The sequence below is a fragment of the Podarcis tiliguerta genome, assembly GCF_965153285.1.
Source record: "Podarcis tiliguerta genome assembly, chromosome: 10".
Classification (NCBI taxonomy): domain Eukaryota; kingdom Metazoa; phylum Chordata; class Lepidosauria; order Squamata; family Lacertidae; genus Podarcis; species Podarcis tiliguerta.
In genome coordinates this window covers 11,969,274-11,989,140 of record NC_139543.1, presented here as the reverse complement: position 1 = coordinate 11,989,140, position 19,867 = coordinate 11,969,274, and the positions used below count along the sequence as shown (strand labels likewise).

Sequence of the window (19,867 nt, the reverse complement as noted above, 5' to 3'; positions counted from 1 at the left end):
GGAAAATAAAACTCTTTTTTTTTTTTTTTTTGGTTATTCTCCATCACTAGTGGTGTGTGTTACATATAAATGCATTGTTAAAACCTGCTTCAGCTACAGGCTACTCAGCATAAAACCCAGCCTGATAATAGGCACTCTTCCAGAGCAATATAAGGAAATTATCCCTCCATATTATCAACTCTAAACACTAGGGTTGTAATTGCCCATATGTATTGTCACTGAAAATGACAAATGTCGTGTATATTAGCAAATCACCTTGCTAACTACACATTCCAAGCTGGCCCTTTTCCTCTTTAAAAATGAAATAAAAAACCAAAATAGCTTCCATCAATATTTTTCAGTGTTAATACTTTTCAAAAAACACCTTTATCTGTCAATGCAGATGGCACAAGAGATTCCAAATGCCATTCTTACTCATTAAACTGACACAAAATTATTAGTACTTGGAGTTTGCCCACCAAAATTCTCCAGAATTAAATATAACTATTAGTAAAGAGAGGAGCAAAATAAAATCTGGGTTAGTAAGTGCTTTGGATAATGCCGCTCCATTTCATCTAATTTCCTTGGGACCTACATAATTGGACCTAGCATCTTGAGAGAATTGGAATTAATCAACACCCAAGAGATCCCTAGCTAATGAAGAGTTATTGACAGGGGCAATGAAAGTGGTAAAAGGAACTGTCAGAGGTAACCCTCCCTTCCCAAAAAGTCATTTTGCATATGTCAGAGAAAAGGTGAAAAAGGAATATCTTCTCCTAGTTCACAAGGAATAAGCCATTGCAAAAGTGTAACAATGCACAACTTTTTTTGACAACTACAAATACATTCACTTCACAACATGATATTGGCAGTTGTGCACCATATAAATTCCCATTAAGGTTTGGTGGCCCTTGCCTGTGTTTTACAATATTTCCTCATGAGAGACAAAGCAGCTTAGGCACACCAGTTAGTACATTCAAATCTCAATGCACAACACGTTCGATGGTCACTGAAGTATTAATAATTCCATACCAAGATAATCATTTAATTTACTTTGGGTACAAACTCTGTGCTTTCTCGTTTTCTGTTATTTGACCTAATCTAGTCAAGTTCATTAATTTCAATGAGTCTACTCTGAGTAAAACCTAATTTATACACAATTCCCTGTGTGTACAAGTCATATTTGCACCGAACCTCACTGGGATCTTGTCTATATATCAATAAAGGTTTGAGCATTGAGATTGAGTTTTAGTGTTTAAACGTTCATTACACAATAGTGTGTGCAGGGCCCTAAAAGGTAACGGTAAAGGACCCCTGACAGTTCAGTTCAGTCGTGAATGACTCTGGGGTTGCAGCGCTCATCTCGCTTTACTGGCCGAGGAAGCCAGCGTTTGTCCGCAGACAGTTTTTCCTGGTCATGTGGCCAGCATGACTAAGCCGCTTCTAGAGAAAAGCAGAGCAGCGCACGGAAATGCCGTTTACCTTCCTGCTGGAGCGGTACCTATTTATCTACTTGCGCTTTGACCAGCTTTCAAGCTGCTAGGTTGGCAGGAGCTGGGACCGAGCAACGGGAGCTCACCCCTACAGTGCTGAAAATCTTGAGTTCCGAACCAGCACACGAACATCACACTTGCTGTGGGCTGCACACATTTCAGGAACTTTAAAACATTATTCTTCCTCCATTTAGCTTTTGCACGAATGAAGACTTGACCGAGGCTTTCAATTGGGGTAAAAGAAGCCCAAATCAGTCCTCATATAAGAAAGTGATCAAATGTAGCAGTCTCCCTCCCCAACTTCTAAGTGCTTTCCAAGTGTGTAGGCAGTTGAGGACACTTTCCATATTAGGAAGGTGAAAACCAACTGAGATTAAGTTTGCTTAAGGTCAACCAAAGAGTTTACATCGGAAGCAAGCAGTGGCAGCTGGTGTCCACTGCGGCGGAAAACAAGGCAGAGGGCAGGGTAGCTATTGGCAGATGGAGGTAGGAGTGGGCAGGGCTAGGAATGGCAACAGACATAGCACACTTGATACAGGCACACGGGGGCGGGGAGAGATTAGGCACAAATATGTGACACAAACACACAGGTTAAGGTTGGGGAGAGGGGAAACAAGACTAGGGGCTGGGAGAGCAAGAAAAAAGAGGGGGGCACAGAGCTTTTCAGTGCTGCAAAAATAAAATTATCATCTCACGGCCCCCAGTTTCTGGTTTCAACCAAAGCAAGCAGCACAACATACCTGCTGCTCTCCTGCTTTTTCTGCCCTCCCATTTCTCCAGAAAGCAGCAACACATTTGGTCAAAAACATGCAGATTCATCTATCACAGCAAAATCAGGGGTGGGGGTAGTGGTTGTATGTTGAAGTGCTTTCTGTTTTTTGATTGTGGGTGCCTCTCATTACAGAGTTAGAAGGGACCCTGAGGATCATCTAGTCCAACCCGCTGCAATGCAGAAATATGCAACTGTCCGATACAGGGATTAAACCTGCAAACCTTGGCATTATCAGCACAACGTTCTAACCCAACTGCAGCTAATGACGCTCTCTCCTTTCGTTAACAGTTGCGTGTCATATGCGCTCTATGTGGGGCTACCTTTGAAGGTGACCCAGAAGCTACGACTAATCCAGAATGCGGCAGCTAGACTGGTGACTGGGGGCGGCTGCCAAGACCACATAACACCGGTCTTGAAAGACCTACATTGGCTCCCAGTACATTTCTGAGCACAATTCAAAGTGTTGGTGCTGACCTTGAAAGCCCTAAACAGCCTCGGCCCAGTATACCTGAAGGAGCATCTCCCAATCGTTCTGCCCAGACACTGAGGTCCAGCGCTGAGGGCCTTCTGGCGGTTCCCTCACTGTGAGAAGCAAAGCTACAGGGAACCCGGCAGAGGGCCTTCTTGGTGGTGGCACCCATCCTGTGGAATGCCCTCCCATCAGATGTCTAAGAGATAAACAACTACCTGACATTTAGAAGACATCTGAAGGCAGCCCTATTCAGGGAAGTTATTAATGTGTGACATTTTAATGTATTTTTAATCTTTGTTGGAAGCCGCCCAGAGTGGCTGGGGAAACCCAGCCAGATGGGCGGGGTACAAGTAATAAATTATTATTGCTATTATTATTGTCATAAGGAAAGGTGACTATATCAGTGGTTCTTGTCATCCTCTCTGAAGGCTGGTTTATCTAGGGCAACTGGTTGAAAGATACGTTGTCACTCCCAGAGAGATACAGTGGCAGGGCAACAGTGAGGTGTGTACAGTTGCTGTTACCCGTTGGCCAAAACAGACACCGTAGACAGAGGCAGCACAATGATAGCATGGGCAAAAGGGAAGGGAGTAGAACCTGTCACTGGAGGGCAGCAGGGCCCAGGGCCGTCTTTAGCACATGTGCCGCCAAGGTACAAAGATACAAAGATCCGCCAGGTCAAAGTTGTTGAGCTTTTGGGAAATGATATATAATGAACTGAAAAAAATGTTTAAAAAGACTTTTGTAAAAAAAAAAAGCATTTCTATTAGGGATTGCAGGACAAGACCTGCCAAGAAAAACAAAGAACTTATTTATGTATGCTACAACAGTGGCAAAAGTCTTGTTAGCACGCAAGGATGGAATAATGAGGAAATCCCAACGAAAGAACAATGGCAAGAAAAATTGATAAGCTATGTGGAATTGGCTAAATTGACATACAAACTGCGTGATAAGGACAATTATGACTTCAAGGAAGAATGGGAACTTTTTACAAATTACCTAAAAAGACAACAAAACGATCTGGACTGCTTGGCAGGTTTTGAATAAGCATCCACAAATTTATTGGTTGAACACATGATAGATAAGACAAGGATATGTACAATTTTATAGCATGCAGAGAACAATATGTGCAAAGAAACCAGAGAGGGGAGCTGAGGGAAGTCCTGGGGGGGAGAAGGGGGGGATGTAATTGATTATTTATAATGATAATTTGCTGTGTTGAAATTGTCTAATAAAAATATGTTATAAAAAAAAGTTGTTGAGCTTTTTTTAGGGGCTAATATGAAAACATAAAAAGCAGCAGCAACGCCGTCTTCCGTTTTTGCAATCATACGAAAATGAAAGACATCACTAAGGGGTACATTGATTCTGCAGCTCTTCCGCAAAAGAGAACAGAAATGACCCAGTGATTGCGGCCAACCGGTCCCGGAGGTAGATACTTAAGAGCTTAAGCGGCTTCAGCGGTGGGCGCCTGGTGCCCCCCAGAATTCGGCACCCAGGTGCACTGCATCCCTTGCACCCCTGGGTAAAGACAGCCCTGGCAGCGCGGCTGAATGTTTCCCACCCTACTTGTCAATACCCCCCCCAACATCCCATGGAAGCAAACTTGCGCAGCTGCAATACTAACACTAAGCTTTCCTTTTAGGATTGCTCTTGCTCTCAATCAGAACTTGGTGAACTATAGCTGTGCTTTGGTTTCTTTAAAAAAAAAATCTTTCACAATAAAACAACGTTCTAATTAGTTTGGTTGTTTCTTTATCGTTAATTCCCCAAACCACAGAATTTTGTTCTGAGCACATAGGAATACATTAAAATATATTCTGCTGTTATTTCTAATTCAACAGTATGAGTCTGGTCCAGTGTTTCGGTTTTTCACATGATTCCAGGTGAGCACTTAACTTGGCAAAGAACATCTCAAGGATAGGGGCAGTTATGGTTGTCAATCATTTTATCACTGCTGGACTGCTACTGTTTTGAACATTAAATCCAGGTGTGTGTGTTTTTTGCAGGAGTAAAGAATAAGCAAGCGCAGAAAACTGCAACGAAAGAATGAAATTACATACAATATATGTGGTGTCCGGCTTTGTTTACTTGATGGACACCCAGTGATATGGTTATCTAAGGACTGCTGTAACTACTACAGTACTACATGGGAATCAGTGTAAAATGCTTCCCTGCATGTCCCCATCAGTGGCGTAGCATGGGGGGTGCAGGGGGGGCCGGCCGCACCGGGCGCAACATCTGGGGGGGGGCACTCGCACTCGCAGCTCTCTGCCCCTACCTGGCTCACTCACTCTCTCTCACTGCAGTGCTGGCTGTGCGAATACGATCCGAGCCGCTGGTCGCTGCCCACTGTGGAGGGGAGGGTGCCAGGCGTGCGGTGCAGTGCAGAGAGAGAGCGAGGGACTATCTGGGGGAGGGACAGTGCAGCGGGGGGGGGGGGGCGCAAATTACTTGCCTTGCCCCGGGTGCTGACAACCCACGCTATGCCACTGGTCCCCATAAATACAGGAGTGGACATAACTGGCAGCTAAATACATACATACAGGGGTGGACATAACTGACAACTAAATACATTGCACTTAGCTCCCACTGAAAATTGGATAAGCAAGTCACAACTTAAGCTCCACTGATTTAAACAGGGGATTAAACACAACTAACAGTCTGGATACAACCTACTGTTAAAGTCTTTTGTTCCATGCATCTGTTCACAAACATGCCGTGCAGTTATTTCACAGAGACACGTTAGCATGTGACAAAACAGCAAACAAATGTGTACAGTCAACTGGGGAAAAAAAAAAAATCCAAAATCCACAGCTGGATACTACCTTGTCACAAAACAGTAAGCAAGTTTTCATATTCTCCAGAACTTTTCATCATGTTTAGTGTTGAGCAAACAATGAAAAGAAAAAGAGAGCGCAGTGGATATGCAAAAATCAGCAGACAAAGTTAAAGTCACCAAGTATGAATTTAGTTACAGTCTTAATTAAGGAAGAGGGATTTGCTTTTTCTCCCAAGAGTCCTAGATGCCATCTTGAAACCAGCACAGCATCTAGAGCCTAATCCAATTAAACCCACAGTCTCCTCGTACCTTTATTTTAAGATTGTGACTAAACTGCAGTCTTCATGGCTTCTACATTTTTTTTTTCTCCTCCCCACTTTGTTTAACAGACTAAAAAAGAATTATGGAGAATTCAACACCTTGTTTGCTAGCCAGTGTACTGCAGCAGGTGTTTATGAGACAAGAGGGATAACATTATAACAGTCATGTGCAGTGACAGACACGATGAAGCACTTTTTGGAGGTCTCCACACAGGTGGCAACAAATTTTATATATCACCTCTGTAAAGTTAAGCTCAGTCTTTTCTAATTCAGTTAAATCTAAAAAGGAGGGGCTCTGTTGTGCATCAAAAGGTCTTAACCGGCTGCACATTTCTGGTGGTAACCTAATCCAAATATCAGTGATATATGTGAAAATTCACACGTACATGTTGTACCTCGGCTCCCAAATGCCTTGGGAATCAAACATTCCAGTTTATGAACGTTCGGAGTGAGTGTTCCAGTTTTCAAATGTTCTTTGGGAAGCTGGACATCCTACAGGGCTTCTGTGGCTTCTGATTTGCTGCAGGAGCTTCCTGTAGCCAATTGGAAGCTGTGTCTTGGTTTCCGAACGTTTTGGAAGTTGAATGGACTTCCGGAAAGGATTCCGTTCGACTTCCGAGGTACGACTGTATATGGATGAGGCATATACAACCCCTGATTTGCATGGGGGTTGTGTCCTGGGTCATCAGTTGCTTCTGTGAAATGGTGTGTTAATTGAAAAAGCCTGCAAACACCCCTTTCTGCCCCACCCCTGCTCCTCCATTTTGGTGACGTCCTTTATGTTCCCAGGTCACTCCAGGGATCAGCGCTATGCAAGTATACATGGTCATGGCCAGACTGAACACGTATAATTGGGGAGTTGCTTGTAGTTTATAAGGGAGTGAATATGAAGGTAACAAACCTTTATACAAAAACCCCTTCAATCCAATTCGTACAAAGGATACAATGTGCTACACACAGCCACCTTCTATCTCTCAAGTTTCTAGCCGCTATTATTTAAATAGTTTCTGCACTTGAAGATGTTTGCTTTTAATTCAAGTATCACAATAATTATTTTTTCTTATCGAGTAATTACAAAGAAAAGTGTATGTATTCTCAAGAAGCACTTGAATGATATTATTGAGTTGCGAGCTGATTAGTTGAAACCCTACAATACTGTTATTAAAAATGTGTTAACTTTGCATATATAAGATTTATAATTATGTTATCGTAGATCCAGATAAAATACTGGCCAATGCTGTCATGATATTAACATATTTCTTATCTGCAGACACCTCATTCTTTACGCAGAAGTACCATGAATGTGTAAGGAAACAGAAACAATGTAAAAATAAAGACAGGAAAATTATTTTCATAAGTGAATGGTACACATTACAATGAGCAGCATCTACTGCATGTTTTGTGTTTATTTTATATGGATCTTTTAAATAACAACCACCAGTTGGAAGCTTGTAGGTTCCCCATGGGCATTTGGTGGGTCACTGCAAAAACAGGGTGCTGGACTAGATAGACCTTGGATTATTCAGTTAGAAGAAGAAGAAGAAGAGTTTGGATTTGATATCCCGCCTTTCATTCCCTTTAAGGAGTCTCAAAGTGGCTAACATTCTCCTTTCCCTTCCTCCCCCACAACAAACACTCTGTGAGGTGAGTGAGGCTGAGACTTCAGAGAAGTGTGACTGGCCCAAGGTCACCCAGCAGCTGCATGTGGAGGAGTGGAGACACGAACCCGGTTCCCCAGATTAGGAGTCTACCGCTCTTAACCACTACACCACACTGGCTCTCAACATAAGTTGGGCTCTTATGTTCTTATAAATTATCACAACCAACATCACCAAGCACATAGCATAATCCTATGCATGTGTACTCAGAAGTAGATACTACTGAGTTCATATCACCTTACTCCCTGGTAGCTGTGTCTAGAATTGCAGCCTCCAACTGTCTTGAGCTCTGGCTCCTCAACCTCTTAAGTGACTAACAGCAGGTGAATGAGGGCTTATGCAATTCCCCATTCAAATGACAGCCATGATCCTTTCCTGCCAATAACAACAACAATTTATTATTTATACTCCACATAGAGCGCATTGCAGTTGTCCAAGCGGAAGAAAAGCAGAGCATGCACCACTCTGGCGAGACAGTCTGTGGGCAGGTAGGGTCTCAGCCTGTGTACCAGATGGCGTTGGTAAACAGCTGCCCTGGACACAGAACTGACCTGTGCCTTCATGGACAGGTGTGAGTCCAAAATGACTCCCAGGCTGTGCACCTGCTCCTTCAGGGGGCACAGTTACCCTCTTCAGGACCAGGGAGTCCTCCATAGCCGCCCACCTCCTGTCCCTCCTGTCTTGTCAGGATTCAACCTCAATCTGTTAGCTGCCATCCATCCTCCAATCACCTCCAGACACTCACACAGGACCTTCACCGCCTTCACTGGTTCTGATTTGAAAGAGAGGTAGAGCTGGGTATCATCTGCACACCCAGCCCAAACCCCCTGATGATCTCTGCAGCGGCTGCATGTAGATGTTGAAAAGCATGTGGGAGAGGACAGAAACATGAGGCACCCCACAAGTGAGAGCCCAGGGGTCTGAACACTCATCCCCCAACATCACTTTCTGGACACAGCCCAGGAGGAAGGAGTAGAACCACTGTATAACAGTGCCCCCACCTCCCAGCCCCTCTAGATGGTCCAGAAGGATGTTATGGTCGATGGTATCAAACGCCGCTGAGAGATCCAGCAGAACTAGGAAACGGCTCTCACCTTTGTCCCTAGCCCACCGGAGATCATCGACCAGTGCAACCAAGGCAGTTTCAGTCCCAAAGGGAAAGGATCCTCAAAAGTGACATTTCAAAGTTTAGGCTCAATCCCAGCATATGCTACCTTATTATTGGAGGCAACCTAAGAAGCAAGAGAAAATGCTGATTTATTTGAAGGAAATATGTACAACCTCCAAAGCTGATGAAGTTGGTTTGATAGAAGGATACACCCAGGATAGCAATATTTTGTAGACATTTTTGAGAAATTACTTACGCCTCTTATAATTTGTGGTGTCTCCTTATGCCTTGGCAAGATGATTCAGGACTACACTTGGGTTCTTGCAAAGACATCATTGGCCACGTCCATAAATTTTCCTTTGATAACTTTAATTAGCGCATGTTCTGGGACAAGCGATTAAAGTTAATCAGTCCCAATATTCATTTTTGAGGCTTTTTAATTAAAACCGGTCAGAGCTGCAGTATTACTTTTTGTTGGCTACTTCTACCAACTCTGCAGGCCTTGGCTGATTGCATTTTCATAGATTTAATGCAGAGGCTCTCTTTTCCCCTGCACTTTGATCCATTTCATTTTCAGTGGGTTGGCAAGGGTGCTAAGATATAACAAGGAAGTGGAGATGTTAAGATCCTAGCTCATCATATTCCATAAAATGTCGCTTCCTATTTCTATGTATTTCATTCCATAACTGTTATGCGTGCTGCCAATAATCAGATGCATATTGCCGCATGGAACTCATCAAGATTTCTTTCTTTTCTTTTTTACCAAAACGTTATATTTAAAGTGCATAATTACAAAAAACACATTTCAACAAGCAGTAGTGATAAAAACACATTCTTACCTATCCAAGAAAGAATTATCTTCAGAAGCCAATCTTTTAAATTAGATATTTGAATTACATGCACTATATAGAAGGTGCATGTAATCAGAATCAATTTAGCCGGCAAAGCAGATTTTTAAACAGGGAGTCTTCAAATAGAGAACACAATTTGAAGGAGTCAGTGACAATCAGGGCTTTTTTTCAGCTCTTGCACCTCTCAAGTGGGCACCACTGCCATTATAAGAGAATAAGGGAGGCGTTTATGGTGAGTCCCAGCACCTCTTTTTCTAGAAAAATAGCACTGACAATCAAAATTGATCAACAATGTCTTAAGAGACCTTCATCACAGAGACACAGTTTTGTATCTGTAGAAATGGGGGATGTGAGATTCAGTTTCAATTATTTATTCCATTCTTAGGTTCTGCTTGCAGATTTCTCACAGTTATCTGGCTCGCCACTGTGAGAACAAAATGCTAATTTCTCTGATTCATTTGTCTGATCCAGACAAATTTTCTCACAAAGAGCAGCTATAGCATCAGCAGAACTAACCGCCTGGACACATTTGGCCAAGTCTGAGCAAATATTTTCAAATATAAAACAACACCTTTATCGTGCTATCTACACCCGCCCCTGTAAAAACCACAAAATTCCTGTTCCTATCCTGACAATTCTGGGTAGCATTGCTTGATTCTAGACAGAAGGTAAAACAGTCCTGGGTTATTCAAGATGGGAATGTGTGCAATATGTAATAAATAATAATAATAATAATAATAATAATAATAATAATAATAATAATTTATTATTTGTACCCCACCCATCTGGCTGGGTTTCCCCAGCCACTCTGGGCGGCTTCCATGGAAACCAAAAATACACTGAAATATCCCAGATTAAAAACTTCCCTGAACAGGGCTGCCTTAAGATGTCTTCTAAATGTCAGGTAGTTATTTATCGCTTTGACATCTGATGGGAGGGCGTTCCACAGGGCAGGCGCCACTACCGAGAAGGCCCTCTGCCTGGTTCCCTGTAGCTTTGCTTCTCGCAATGAGGGAACCACCAGAAGGCCCTCGGCGCTGGACCTCAGCGTCCGGGCAGAACGATGGGGGTGGAGACGCTCCTTCAGGTATACTGGGCTGAGGCCGTTTAGGGCTTTAAAGGTCAACACCAGCACTTTGAATTGTGCTCAGAAACGTACTGAGAGCCAATGTAGGTCTTTCAAGACCGGTGTTATGTGGTCTCGGCGGCCGCCCCCAGTCACCAGTCTAGCTGCCGCATTCTGGATTAGTTGTAGTTTCCAAATCACCTTCAAAGGTAGCCCCACGTAGAGCGCATTGCAGTAGTCCAAGCGGGAGATAACCAGAGCATGCACCACTCTGGCGAGACAGTCCGCGGGCAGGTAGGGTCTCATCCTGCGTACCAGGTGGAGTTGGTAGACAGCTGCCCTGGATACAGAATTGACCTGCGCCTCCATGGACAGCTGTGAGTCCAAAATGACTCCCAGGCTGCGCACCTGGTCCTTCAGGGGCACAGTTACCCTATTCAGGACCAGGGAGTCCTCCACACCAGCCCGCTCCCTGTCCCCCAAAAACAGTACTTCTGTCTTGTCAGGATTCAACTTCAATCCATTAGCTGCTATCCATCCTCCAACCGCCTCCAGGCACTCACACAGGACCTTCACCGCCTTCACTGGTTCTGATTTGAAAGAGAGGTAGAGCTGAGTATCATCTGCATATTGATGGACACCCAGTCCAAACCCCCTGATGATCTCTCCCAGCGGCTTCATATAGATGTTAAAAATCATGGGGGAGAGGACGGAACCCTGAGGCACCCCACAAGTGAGGGCCCAGGGGTCTGAACACTCATCCCCCACCACCACTTTCTGAACACGGCCCAGGAGGAAGGAGCGAAACCACTGTACAACAGTATTCTTGTCTGAAGATGCTCTGTTTGACAAATGAGGAATTCAAGTCATCTCTGGCACCCAGCTACTGGTCTCCTGAGATCTAGGTGAGCACAAAGCGCTTCACGTCTTGCCAATGTTTTGTGTTTCCTCCGTGGAATGGAGGGATATAACCTATCCAACTGTCATACTTTTCTTCTTGTAGCCCTTCTGTGCAAAGACAGAAGCAAACCAGGCACACAGGGAAACAGAGTTGCAAGGAACTGTTTCAAGGCAGAGAAAGGACTGTTTCTTCAAATCTCATTCTCGTAATGAAAGAGAAGCTGTAGTCAGGTTCCAGATCTAGCCTTTGAAAAGGCTTGGTGAAGTTTAAATTCTGAGCAGTGTTGTTGTTGTTGTTGTTGTTGTTTGTGGGGGAGGCAGGTGAAGAAGCACATTTCCTAGGTGGAACTGCATCCTTAGCTTTATAAACAAATTAGCAGAAAAACCAGATTGCAAGGTGGACAACCTGCTTCTAAAATTCAGACTGTACTTTGTCAGCATCGCCCTTGAGCCAGTGCCACTAACTGGACTCATCCACTTCAGCCCCGACTGGGCTAGGCGAGCTGGGTAGCACTTCCAGAGACCACCTTCTGCACAGGAACAGGTCAAAGTGCTGTGGACTCACAGCTTAGAGTTGTGAGCACAGGATTCACTTCCACAAGTAGACAGTCGTCGCACAGCAGAGTACAGCAGAGTCTAGCAGAGTATATAAACAACTCGGAGAGCAGCTCTGTAGAATATTCTCTTTATTCTATAACTACAATTATTATACAACTATATACAGAGCTAAATAGGTCTAAGCATAAAGAATGCTGAACCGCACTGAGTGCCTGCAGCTGCTCTTAGCAGCAACCTTATCTAAACACACAATCTCTCTCTAACACTGACTGACTGACCGACTCACTGATGTGGTGCTGGAGCAGAATAAGTAGAGAGAGGAGAACACGCCTCCTCCTCTCTGCAGAATCAGCAGACTCCTCAGGAGATTCTTGGATATGGGAGGGGTGAAATCTCCCCTACTTTGCTTTCTAGATTAGGGTGCCCTTTTCTGTCTCAGAACAGGAGTACGGAATATATATGCATAGCTATTCACACAGACGATAGCATATAGGATAAGGCAACGGCAACAACAAAGATATTAGAAGGGCAATGGGTGAATCATTTCCACCTTTCACACCATGTGACATTATTTCCCTGATACATCTACATCTCAAAATGGATTATGTACGAGATGTACACTACAAGCCCAAAGGCACAACCCTATTTGTTGTAGTTATTATTGCTGCTGTCTTTGGTTGATAACCCCAAGAAAATAAACCACGACTTACAATGCATCTTTTTAGACCTTGGATGTCTTTGATCCTAGGTATATGAATGTCCCCCCTCCTGTTATTCTCATATGATCCAGACTGAAATTGCATTCCTGGCAAAAGTTCTTTGGTGATCTTGGTAGAATGGGCAAGTTGGCAGTATAGGGTTGTATCCTCTCACTGGGAGATAATGCTTGAGTGTCTGAGCACAAGTCAAAAAAGAAAGAAAGAAAGAAAGAAAGAAAGAAAGAAAGAAAGAAAGAAAGAAAGAAAATCCCTGGATTAGATAATAAGTAGTATTTTTTTCTAAAGGAGAGAAGGGAATATGAAAGGTCATCGTGACATTTCATGTACACATTTAAATCTAATTGCACTGCAATGCAAAGATACAATCCATATTTTTTTAAAAAAAACTTACTCAAGTTTTCTTTGACATTTGCTTTAAGCTGGAAAAAACAATGTGCTACAGTTTGTGTATATATAAACAAAATATTAACATTTTATTAGGAGCTATGCAAAACCTCTCCTACATCAATTTTGCTTGTTCAAATTGGGACTATCGACCTTTGTTTTTTGTTCATTTTATCAATTTATCTCCCTACCTGCTTTTTTGATAATGCAGAGATTTTGAAGTATTAAACTATAACATCGAGTCAATAACCTTGTATTAACAAATCTTAATGTTTGTTGTATTAAACTCAATACTGAAAATATTTTATGCACATAAGGTCAAATTTAAAACCCAGAAATGCAGGTAGTATGCTTATTCAATGGCCTTTGAGGTGTGTTATAGAATAATATAACAACCTGCTCTGATTTCAGATTCCTCTTCTGTTCTGTCCTCTCTCTGTTGACCTTCCTCCCACACCTCTCTTCCATGCTTTCTTGTCCCCCCCCATTTTACTTGAGTTGCCTCCTGTTTTCTTCATCTAACCTTTTTGTATGCCCCCTTGATTTCACTTCTTCCTGCTTCCGAACCATTTCTCCTTCCTGCTCCTGCGAAGGAACAGTCAGTCAATCCACTCTTATCGTCTTTCCCCATAAAATCATTTATTATCCCATGTGTTCACTCCAGCTTCTGTCAAAACCCCTTGCTGACATTGACAGGGCGTGATAGGGTAGTATGGCCACTCCTGCTTTCAGAACCCCACCTCTCGCTTCAGCTAGGAAAGGTGGGGCAGGGGAAATAACCTTTCACTGAACAACCCACAGGCTGACCTCCTCCGTGCCCCCCAAATGCCCTGTTTATGGAATTTCTGCTGACTACCTCAAATGGGGGTGCTGCTGGTGGTAGTTTCTAACCACAGTCAGGGGAGGTGTCCGGCAGCACTCAAACTGGTGGTGTTTTCCAATGACACAGCCTGGAGCAGTTCTGGAGAGAGACACCTCCTCTTCACCCAAACCCACCCCAGTGCAGCAGGTTGTGGGTGATGGGATGCAGCCAAGGAATCAGGGCAATTGGCAGGCCCCCAGCTGTCCCCAGCCCACCGGGGTCAGCTGGTCCTTGGATCAGCATGAAACCGTGACCCTAGCTTCAGAAGGCTTCAGAAACTGGGCACGCATACTCAGCGGAGTAAAACACTGTGCAACGGAAGTGGAATGGAGAGGCTGTGTTGAGCATATTTACAAGCAGTTTATTCAGCACACATAAGGACAAAAGGAAAATGTGTCTTCTCTCCTTCACGTCCAAAGCAAGACAGGATAAGCAAAAGCTATACACAAACGGAAGTTTTCAGCAAGCTGTGCTGGAGTGTAAACAGACATGTGACCCACAACAGTCTCATGCCTGTCCTTTAAGGTGGAACAGAATATTCTAACAGTGGGTTTCAATTGCTCAGCCTGCAGCCTTGATTACAACTTGTATTCCAGTTTAGCGAAATGACATTTAAAACAAATGGATAAAAATATCAAGAGAACAAAACTAACAGCAACGTTTCCTGGTATGTCCAACTGTTGCAAGCAGAGATGCTCAATAAATTCACACGGATCTATACAGCAAGCTTTTGATGTTAGTGGAGTTTATCATTAGGAAGTTTCCCCATCTGCAACTGTATTTTAACTGGCAGAATTCTTGCAATTCGTAGATGCTAAAATACAGTGGTACCTCTGGTTGTGGACGGGATCCATTCCAGAGCTCTGATCGGATCCTGAGGTTTCCGCAACCGGGGGGACCGCTTCTGCGCATGAACGTGCAGTGAAACACTTCCGGGTTTGCCGCTTTTGCAACCCGAAGTTTGCGTTACTCGAGGGTAACATAATCCGAGGTGCTACTGTAGTGAAACAAAGCACCATAGGAACACACATCCAAAATATAAACTACTACTAGTCCTTAAAGGACTTGATACAAAGACAAATTATTTCAATTTATAGACATCTAAGGCATCTAAAGAACTAAAATTGCTACCCACCCACCGACCAGGCCATCTATATGGAGCTTACAATATGCATAAATAAATTTCTCACGGTACACAGAGTCATCAGCCAAGGCTGCCTGTACAGATTTATATTTATTCTATTATGTGTGAATTAGCATTCCCTTAATTAAATTATATTTGATAGTCATTAAGCAGAAATTGAATACATTAACATGAACACAGTAGTTCATAATGAGAAGTGCTCTAATATGTCAGGGAGAGAAGTGCCATAAAAAGAGTACCCATGGTGGTGGCATGTTGAATGAAAGTTGACAGTGAAGTTAATAAGTTAAATGCTATTTGTGGGAGAGCTGCTTGCCTGAGTGTTATCTGCAACAGCATGGCAATGAGAGGTCCATGGGAAACAATCTTACACAGTTACCGAACGTTTCAAAAGAAGCAGAGCACTCCATTAGCCTAAGCTGAAGTGGAGTGGTTCTGAATGCTCAATTCTGCCACGGAAAACTGTTGTCTACGTTGCTCTCCAAATACTTGTTGCATCAAGTGTCCTGAAACATAATGGCAGCCACTCTGCTAACTCTACTGGGACGAGAGAAGAGGAATACAGACCCGTCCCAACAACAGAGCAGATCTGGAACTGATAGCTGCAGCAAGTGCCCATTCTGTGTACAGCATATAATTTTCCTATTGTTCCCACCACAGTACTTTGAACAGCCTTGCTTAAGTCTGGTCACAGACCAGTGCCCCACAGTCTTTTAGGCAATTGCTTTAACTGGTCCTATTTTTTCACTCATGGAACCAAGCATGGTTGTAGTTTGGCCCATCGCAGAGGGCACCAGAGGTAGAGGAGCACAGTTTTTAATAGGGCAGACATTATCTCTGTGTGGCAAGCATTGTTTGTTCATCTGTTTCATGCCCCAACTCTAGTCGAAGACCTCATGATAGTTGTTTTTTTTTTTTGTTTTTTTAAAAAAACCTCATCTGCTAAGGTACACATGTTTCAGTTATTGCAACTGATGGGATTTTTCACATGTGCAAAAGACACACTAATTGAAGAACAACTCACATGCATAGGATTCTTGTATACACATGCAAAAATGCATCTGTAGCAATTGGTGGATCCAGTGCTTTGATCCAGTTGCTTTGATCCAGTGATCCAGTGCAGTCATTATGCTAGGCACTTCCACTTGTACTAGGGCAGGGGTCTGCAACCCGCGGCTCCGGAGCCGCATGTGGCTCTTTTACACCTTTGCTGCGGCTCCGGGGCGGATACTAGCGAGGGAAGGAGGCGCATTGTGTGCCCCAACACTCCCCACTGTGGCAGGCGCTGTACTGGCTGTGACGTCGCATGGGGGCGGTGCGTGCGTTAGTCACGCACCGTCCCGACGTCACCTTCCCGCCCGCCCGCCCGCTACATTGTAAGGGGCATGTACACTGGTCACTGCATTGAAAGGGGGCATGTACGCTGGTCACTGTTTTGAAGGGGAGTGAAGAACACACACACACAAAAAGGTAACTTGTTAATTTAACGTTTATTTCTATGAGGAGGAGTAATTCTGAGGGGTCAAACAAAGAAATAATAAAAAAGTGACAAAAAAGTTATTTTTATAATGACGAGTTTTTCGGCTCCCAGTTTTTTTTTTCTTTGGAAATGGGTCCAAGTGACTCTTTTTGTCTTAAAGGTTGCAGACCCCTGTACTAGGGGAACTTGATTTCCACTAACCAACTCTCTCTCTCTCTCTCTCTCTCTCTCTCTCTCTCTCTCTCCCCTTCCTTCCTTCCTTCCTCTCTCCCTCTCCCTCTCCCTCTCTCACTCACACACACACACACTGCTCTATACTCCCTACCCCCTAGGCAAGTAAACTGTGGTTCTGGAGTGTTTGCCAACACTCAGCAATGGCTCCTTGAAAAAAGGAGATTTGCTGGGAAGCGATGGAAGAAGGCCCCATGGGCAAAATGTAATGCATGGTTCACAGGATTTAAGTCCTTCACTAGTAGGCAAAAATAATCACAGACTCTTCCTCTAGCATAGATTAATGCATGATCAACTGATGATAAGAGTTCAATGGGACCGACCGTAGAGTTGACTTAAATGCAACTGCTGTGTACATATTATCCATTAACTCCCACACTAGGGACTCCTGGCTTATTCTGATTTTAACATCACAGACAGGGTTGCAGAATGAATTCTAAAGTACAACAAGACTTCAGTACAGCTGCAGTCCATACCTGAAACATCACAGTTTAGCCTAGTTTAAACATCTACTTTTGTTTTTGGTATATAAGGGAAATATTGTAGCATTAGACAGCACCCACAAAATTCCAACTGTTTAAATAATTATTTACAAGATGGTTGTAGTAAGATTTTAAATGAATAAATAACTCCCATTTGTACAAAAAAAGGGGGAGAGAGGAGAACGGGGGATAAGGGGAAACCATTTTTTTTTCTCTGTTTACAATTATTTCCAACACTTACTAGTTCCTAGCTCCAGAGCACATTTTGCTCCAAATATATGCTGCTGGTTACAACAGTGCTGTTGTTGTTTAAATGCTAACCACCACTAACACAACGACAGCTAATTTACAGACGCTGCAAGTAATATCCGAGACCCAGGCAAATGCATTAGGATGATTTTGCAAAGCATTACTCCTCCTTTCACCATAATTAAGTTACAGTTTGCAGCATATAATTTCATTAATATGGATTAGTACAGATATCAATGGCTCAAGCAAATGCAGAGTTGCAAAATGTGTGTGTCAATAAAATAAACACACCGTTCAGGTAATGGGATGTAAGATTAAAACGAGAAGTCACTGCGTTCTGCTCAGTCGTCAAACACATACAAAAGCAATCAAAAGTGCCTTCATAATCAGGCAGAGGTGCCGTGTGGTGTTCACCTGTGGTAAATCCTGTTTTGTTTGCACACATTCTCCCTCTTCAACAGCTTCCCTGTCTGCAGTTAAATTTCCCCGTGTAAATACATTCATTCCTTAAGATGACGTATAACATAAAGGCAAAATGGAGCACTGTGCAAGCTGAATTAATTGAGGTGAAGTAACTTACAAATGGGCCAGCAGTCCATCACAACAAACCAAAGAGTCAGCAAAGAAGCTGTCGTATCTATAGTGAGGAAGAAAATGAGATTTGAGTGGAAGGTAGAAGACACCTATATTGTGTACCTGGTGAGAAAGGAAGCATCTAAAATTAGTGCCGTCTTTTTTGCAGGACTTCAGCACGGTGGGCTCAATACTAAAGTTTTGATCTCATGCCAAAGCATTCATCTTTTTCTGAATTTTATTAAAGCCTTATTTATAATTCCTTAACCGTCTTTTGACAGAAATTCCCTTGGCTTCCAAACCAGGACATTTTCTTTCATTAAAAAGCTCGAAGGGGATTGTCCTTTCCTTATTTTGAGGGAAATAAAGGCTTACCATGCAGAGATAACTGTCTTTGTTTTCCATAGCAACCTTGATAGAATGCAATGAAAGAAATAAGAATGAAACCAAACTGTTGACTCCATTCACACCATATTGTGGCAGCCTTTGGGGTAGCAGGATTGCCTTAAACTAATCAAGCATAGGCAACCTTTTTTTTTATTTAGTGACCTTTTGTTTACCATCACAGCTCACACACACACAAAAAGAACTTATAAAGCCACACAATATCAGAAAACAAAAGCTTGTCTTCATTACATATTAATGTTCATTTATTGTCAGCCACCTTGGGGCCTGTTGCCAGGCAAAATGGGGTTATATAAGCATTAAAAAAATAGAATAAATGCACATTTATTTTCAATTTCAACACTGCATTCTTGAAAACTTCCATTTTATTCTTTCCCCAAAGATTTCAGGTAAGAATATATCTAGCCCAAGCCAACCACATAGCCCAAGCCAACCACATGCCTACGGCAATACCACAAACCAGGATTTGGACACAACAGCACTCTCAAAAACCTGCAGTTTCCAACAACTGGCATTCAAATGCCTATTGGGGTCTCACATTTCAGCAGTTCCCTGTGCGATGCCAAAATTCGGCAGACACACTCTGCCTTTTGTGCACCATTGTATATAATAGGTGGGTCATTCCACACCAAATCACCTGATTTTAATACTCGACCGTGGTCTCACATCTCAGATTTTGTTCAAATTTTGTGTGTGTGTACAGTGGTGCCCCGCAAGATGAATGCCTCGCAAGACGGAAAACCCGCTAGACGAAAGGGTTTTCCGTTTTGGAGGTGCTTCGCAAAACGAATTTGCTATGGGCTTGCTTCGCAAGACAAAAATGTCTTGCGAGTTCTGCGGGGGTTTTTTCCCTCCCCCCCTTTTCCCCCAACCCTAAGCCGCTTAACAGCTGTTCTCTAAGCCACTTAACAGCTGATGCTAAGCCGCTTGACAGCTGATCTAAGCCGCTTATCAGCTGATCCACTAAGCCGCTAATAGCCTTTTAGCAGCTAATCCGCTAATCCCTTAATAGCCGCTAATCCCTTAATAGCCGCTAATCCCTTAATAGCCGCTAATCCCTTAATAGCCGCTAATAGCCACTAAACCGCTAATAGCGCTAATAGCGCTAATCCGCTAATGGGCTTGCTTCACAAGACGAAAAAAACCGCAAGACGAAGAGACTCGCGGAACGGATTCTTTTCGTCTTGCGAGGCACAACTGTACATACCTATGAGATAGGCGATAATAATAATAATAATAATTAAATAATTACATTTTAATTATACCCTGCCCTCGCCGGCCAGAGCCAGGCCCAGTAAAATTACAGTAAAAACATAATAGGGGAAAAACCCCACCAATTTAAAATACAGGTTAAAATGCAATTTAAAATGCAGCCTCAT

General features: G+C 43.2%; 1 protein-coding gene across 9 annotated transcripts in view; it reads right to left on the bottom strand.

Annotated features, from left to right (window-relative positions):
* Positions 1 to 19,867, bottom strand: part of TAFA5 (TAFA chemokine like family member 5) — a 338,814-nt gene that overhangs the window by 115,926 nt on the left and 203,021 nt on the right. For 4 of the 9 annotated variants that reach the window (XM_083400124.1, XM_083400129.1, XM_083400127.1 and 1 more), the window contains exon 3: positions 18,091 to 18,147. The exons of the other annotated variants lie outside the window; for them this stretch is intronic. In XM_083400124.1, coding sequence (XP_083256250.1) covers positions 18,091 to 18,147 — 57 coding nt within the window. The remainder of the gene's footprint in view (positions 1 to 18,090; positions 18,148 to 19,867) is intronic. 9 annotated transcript variants of the gene reach the window in all.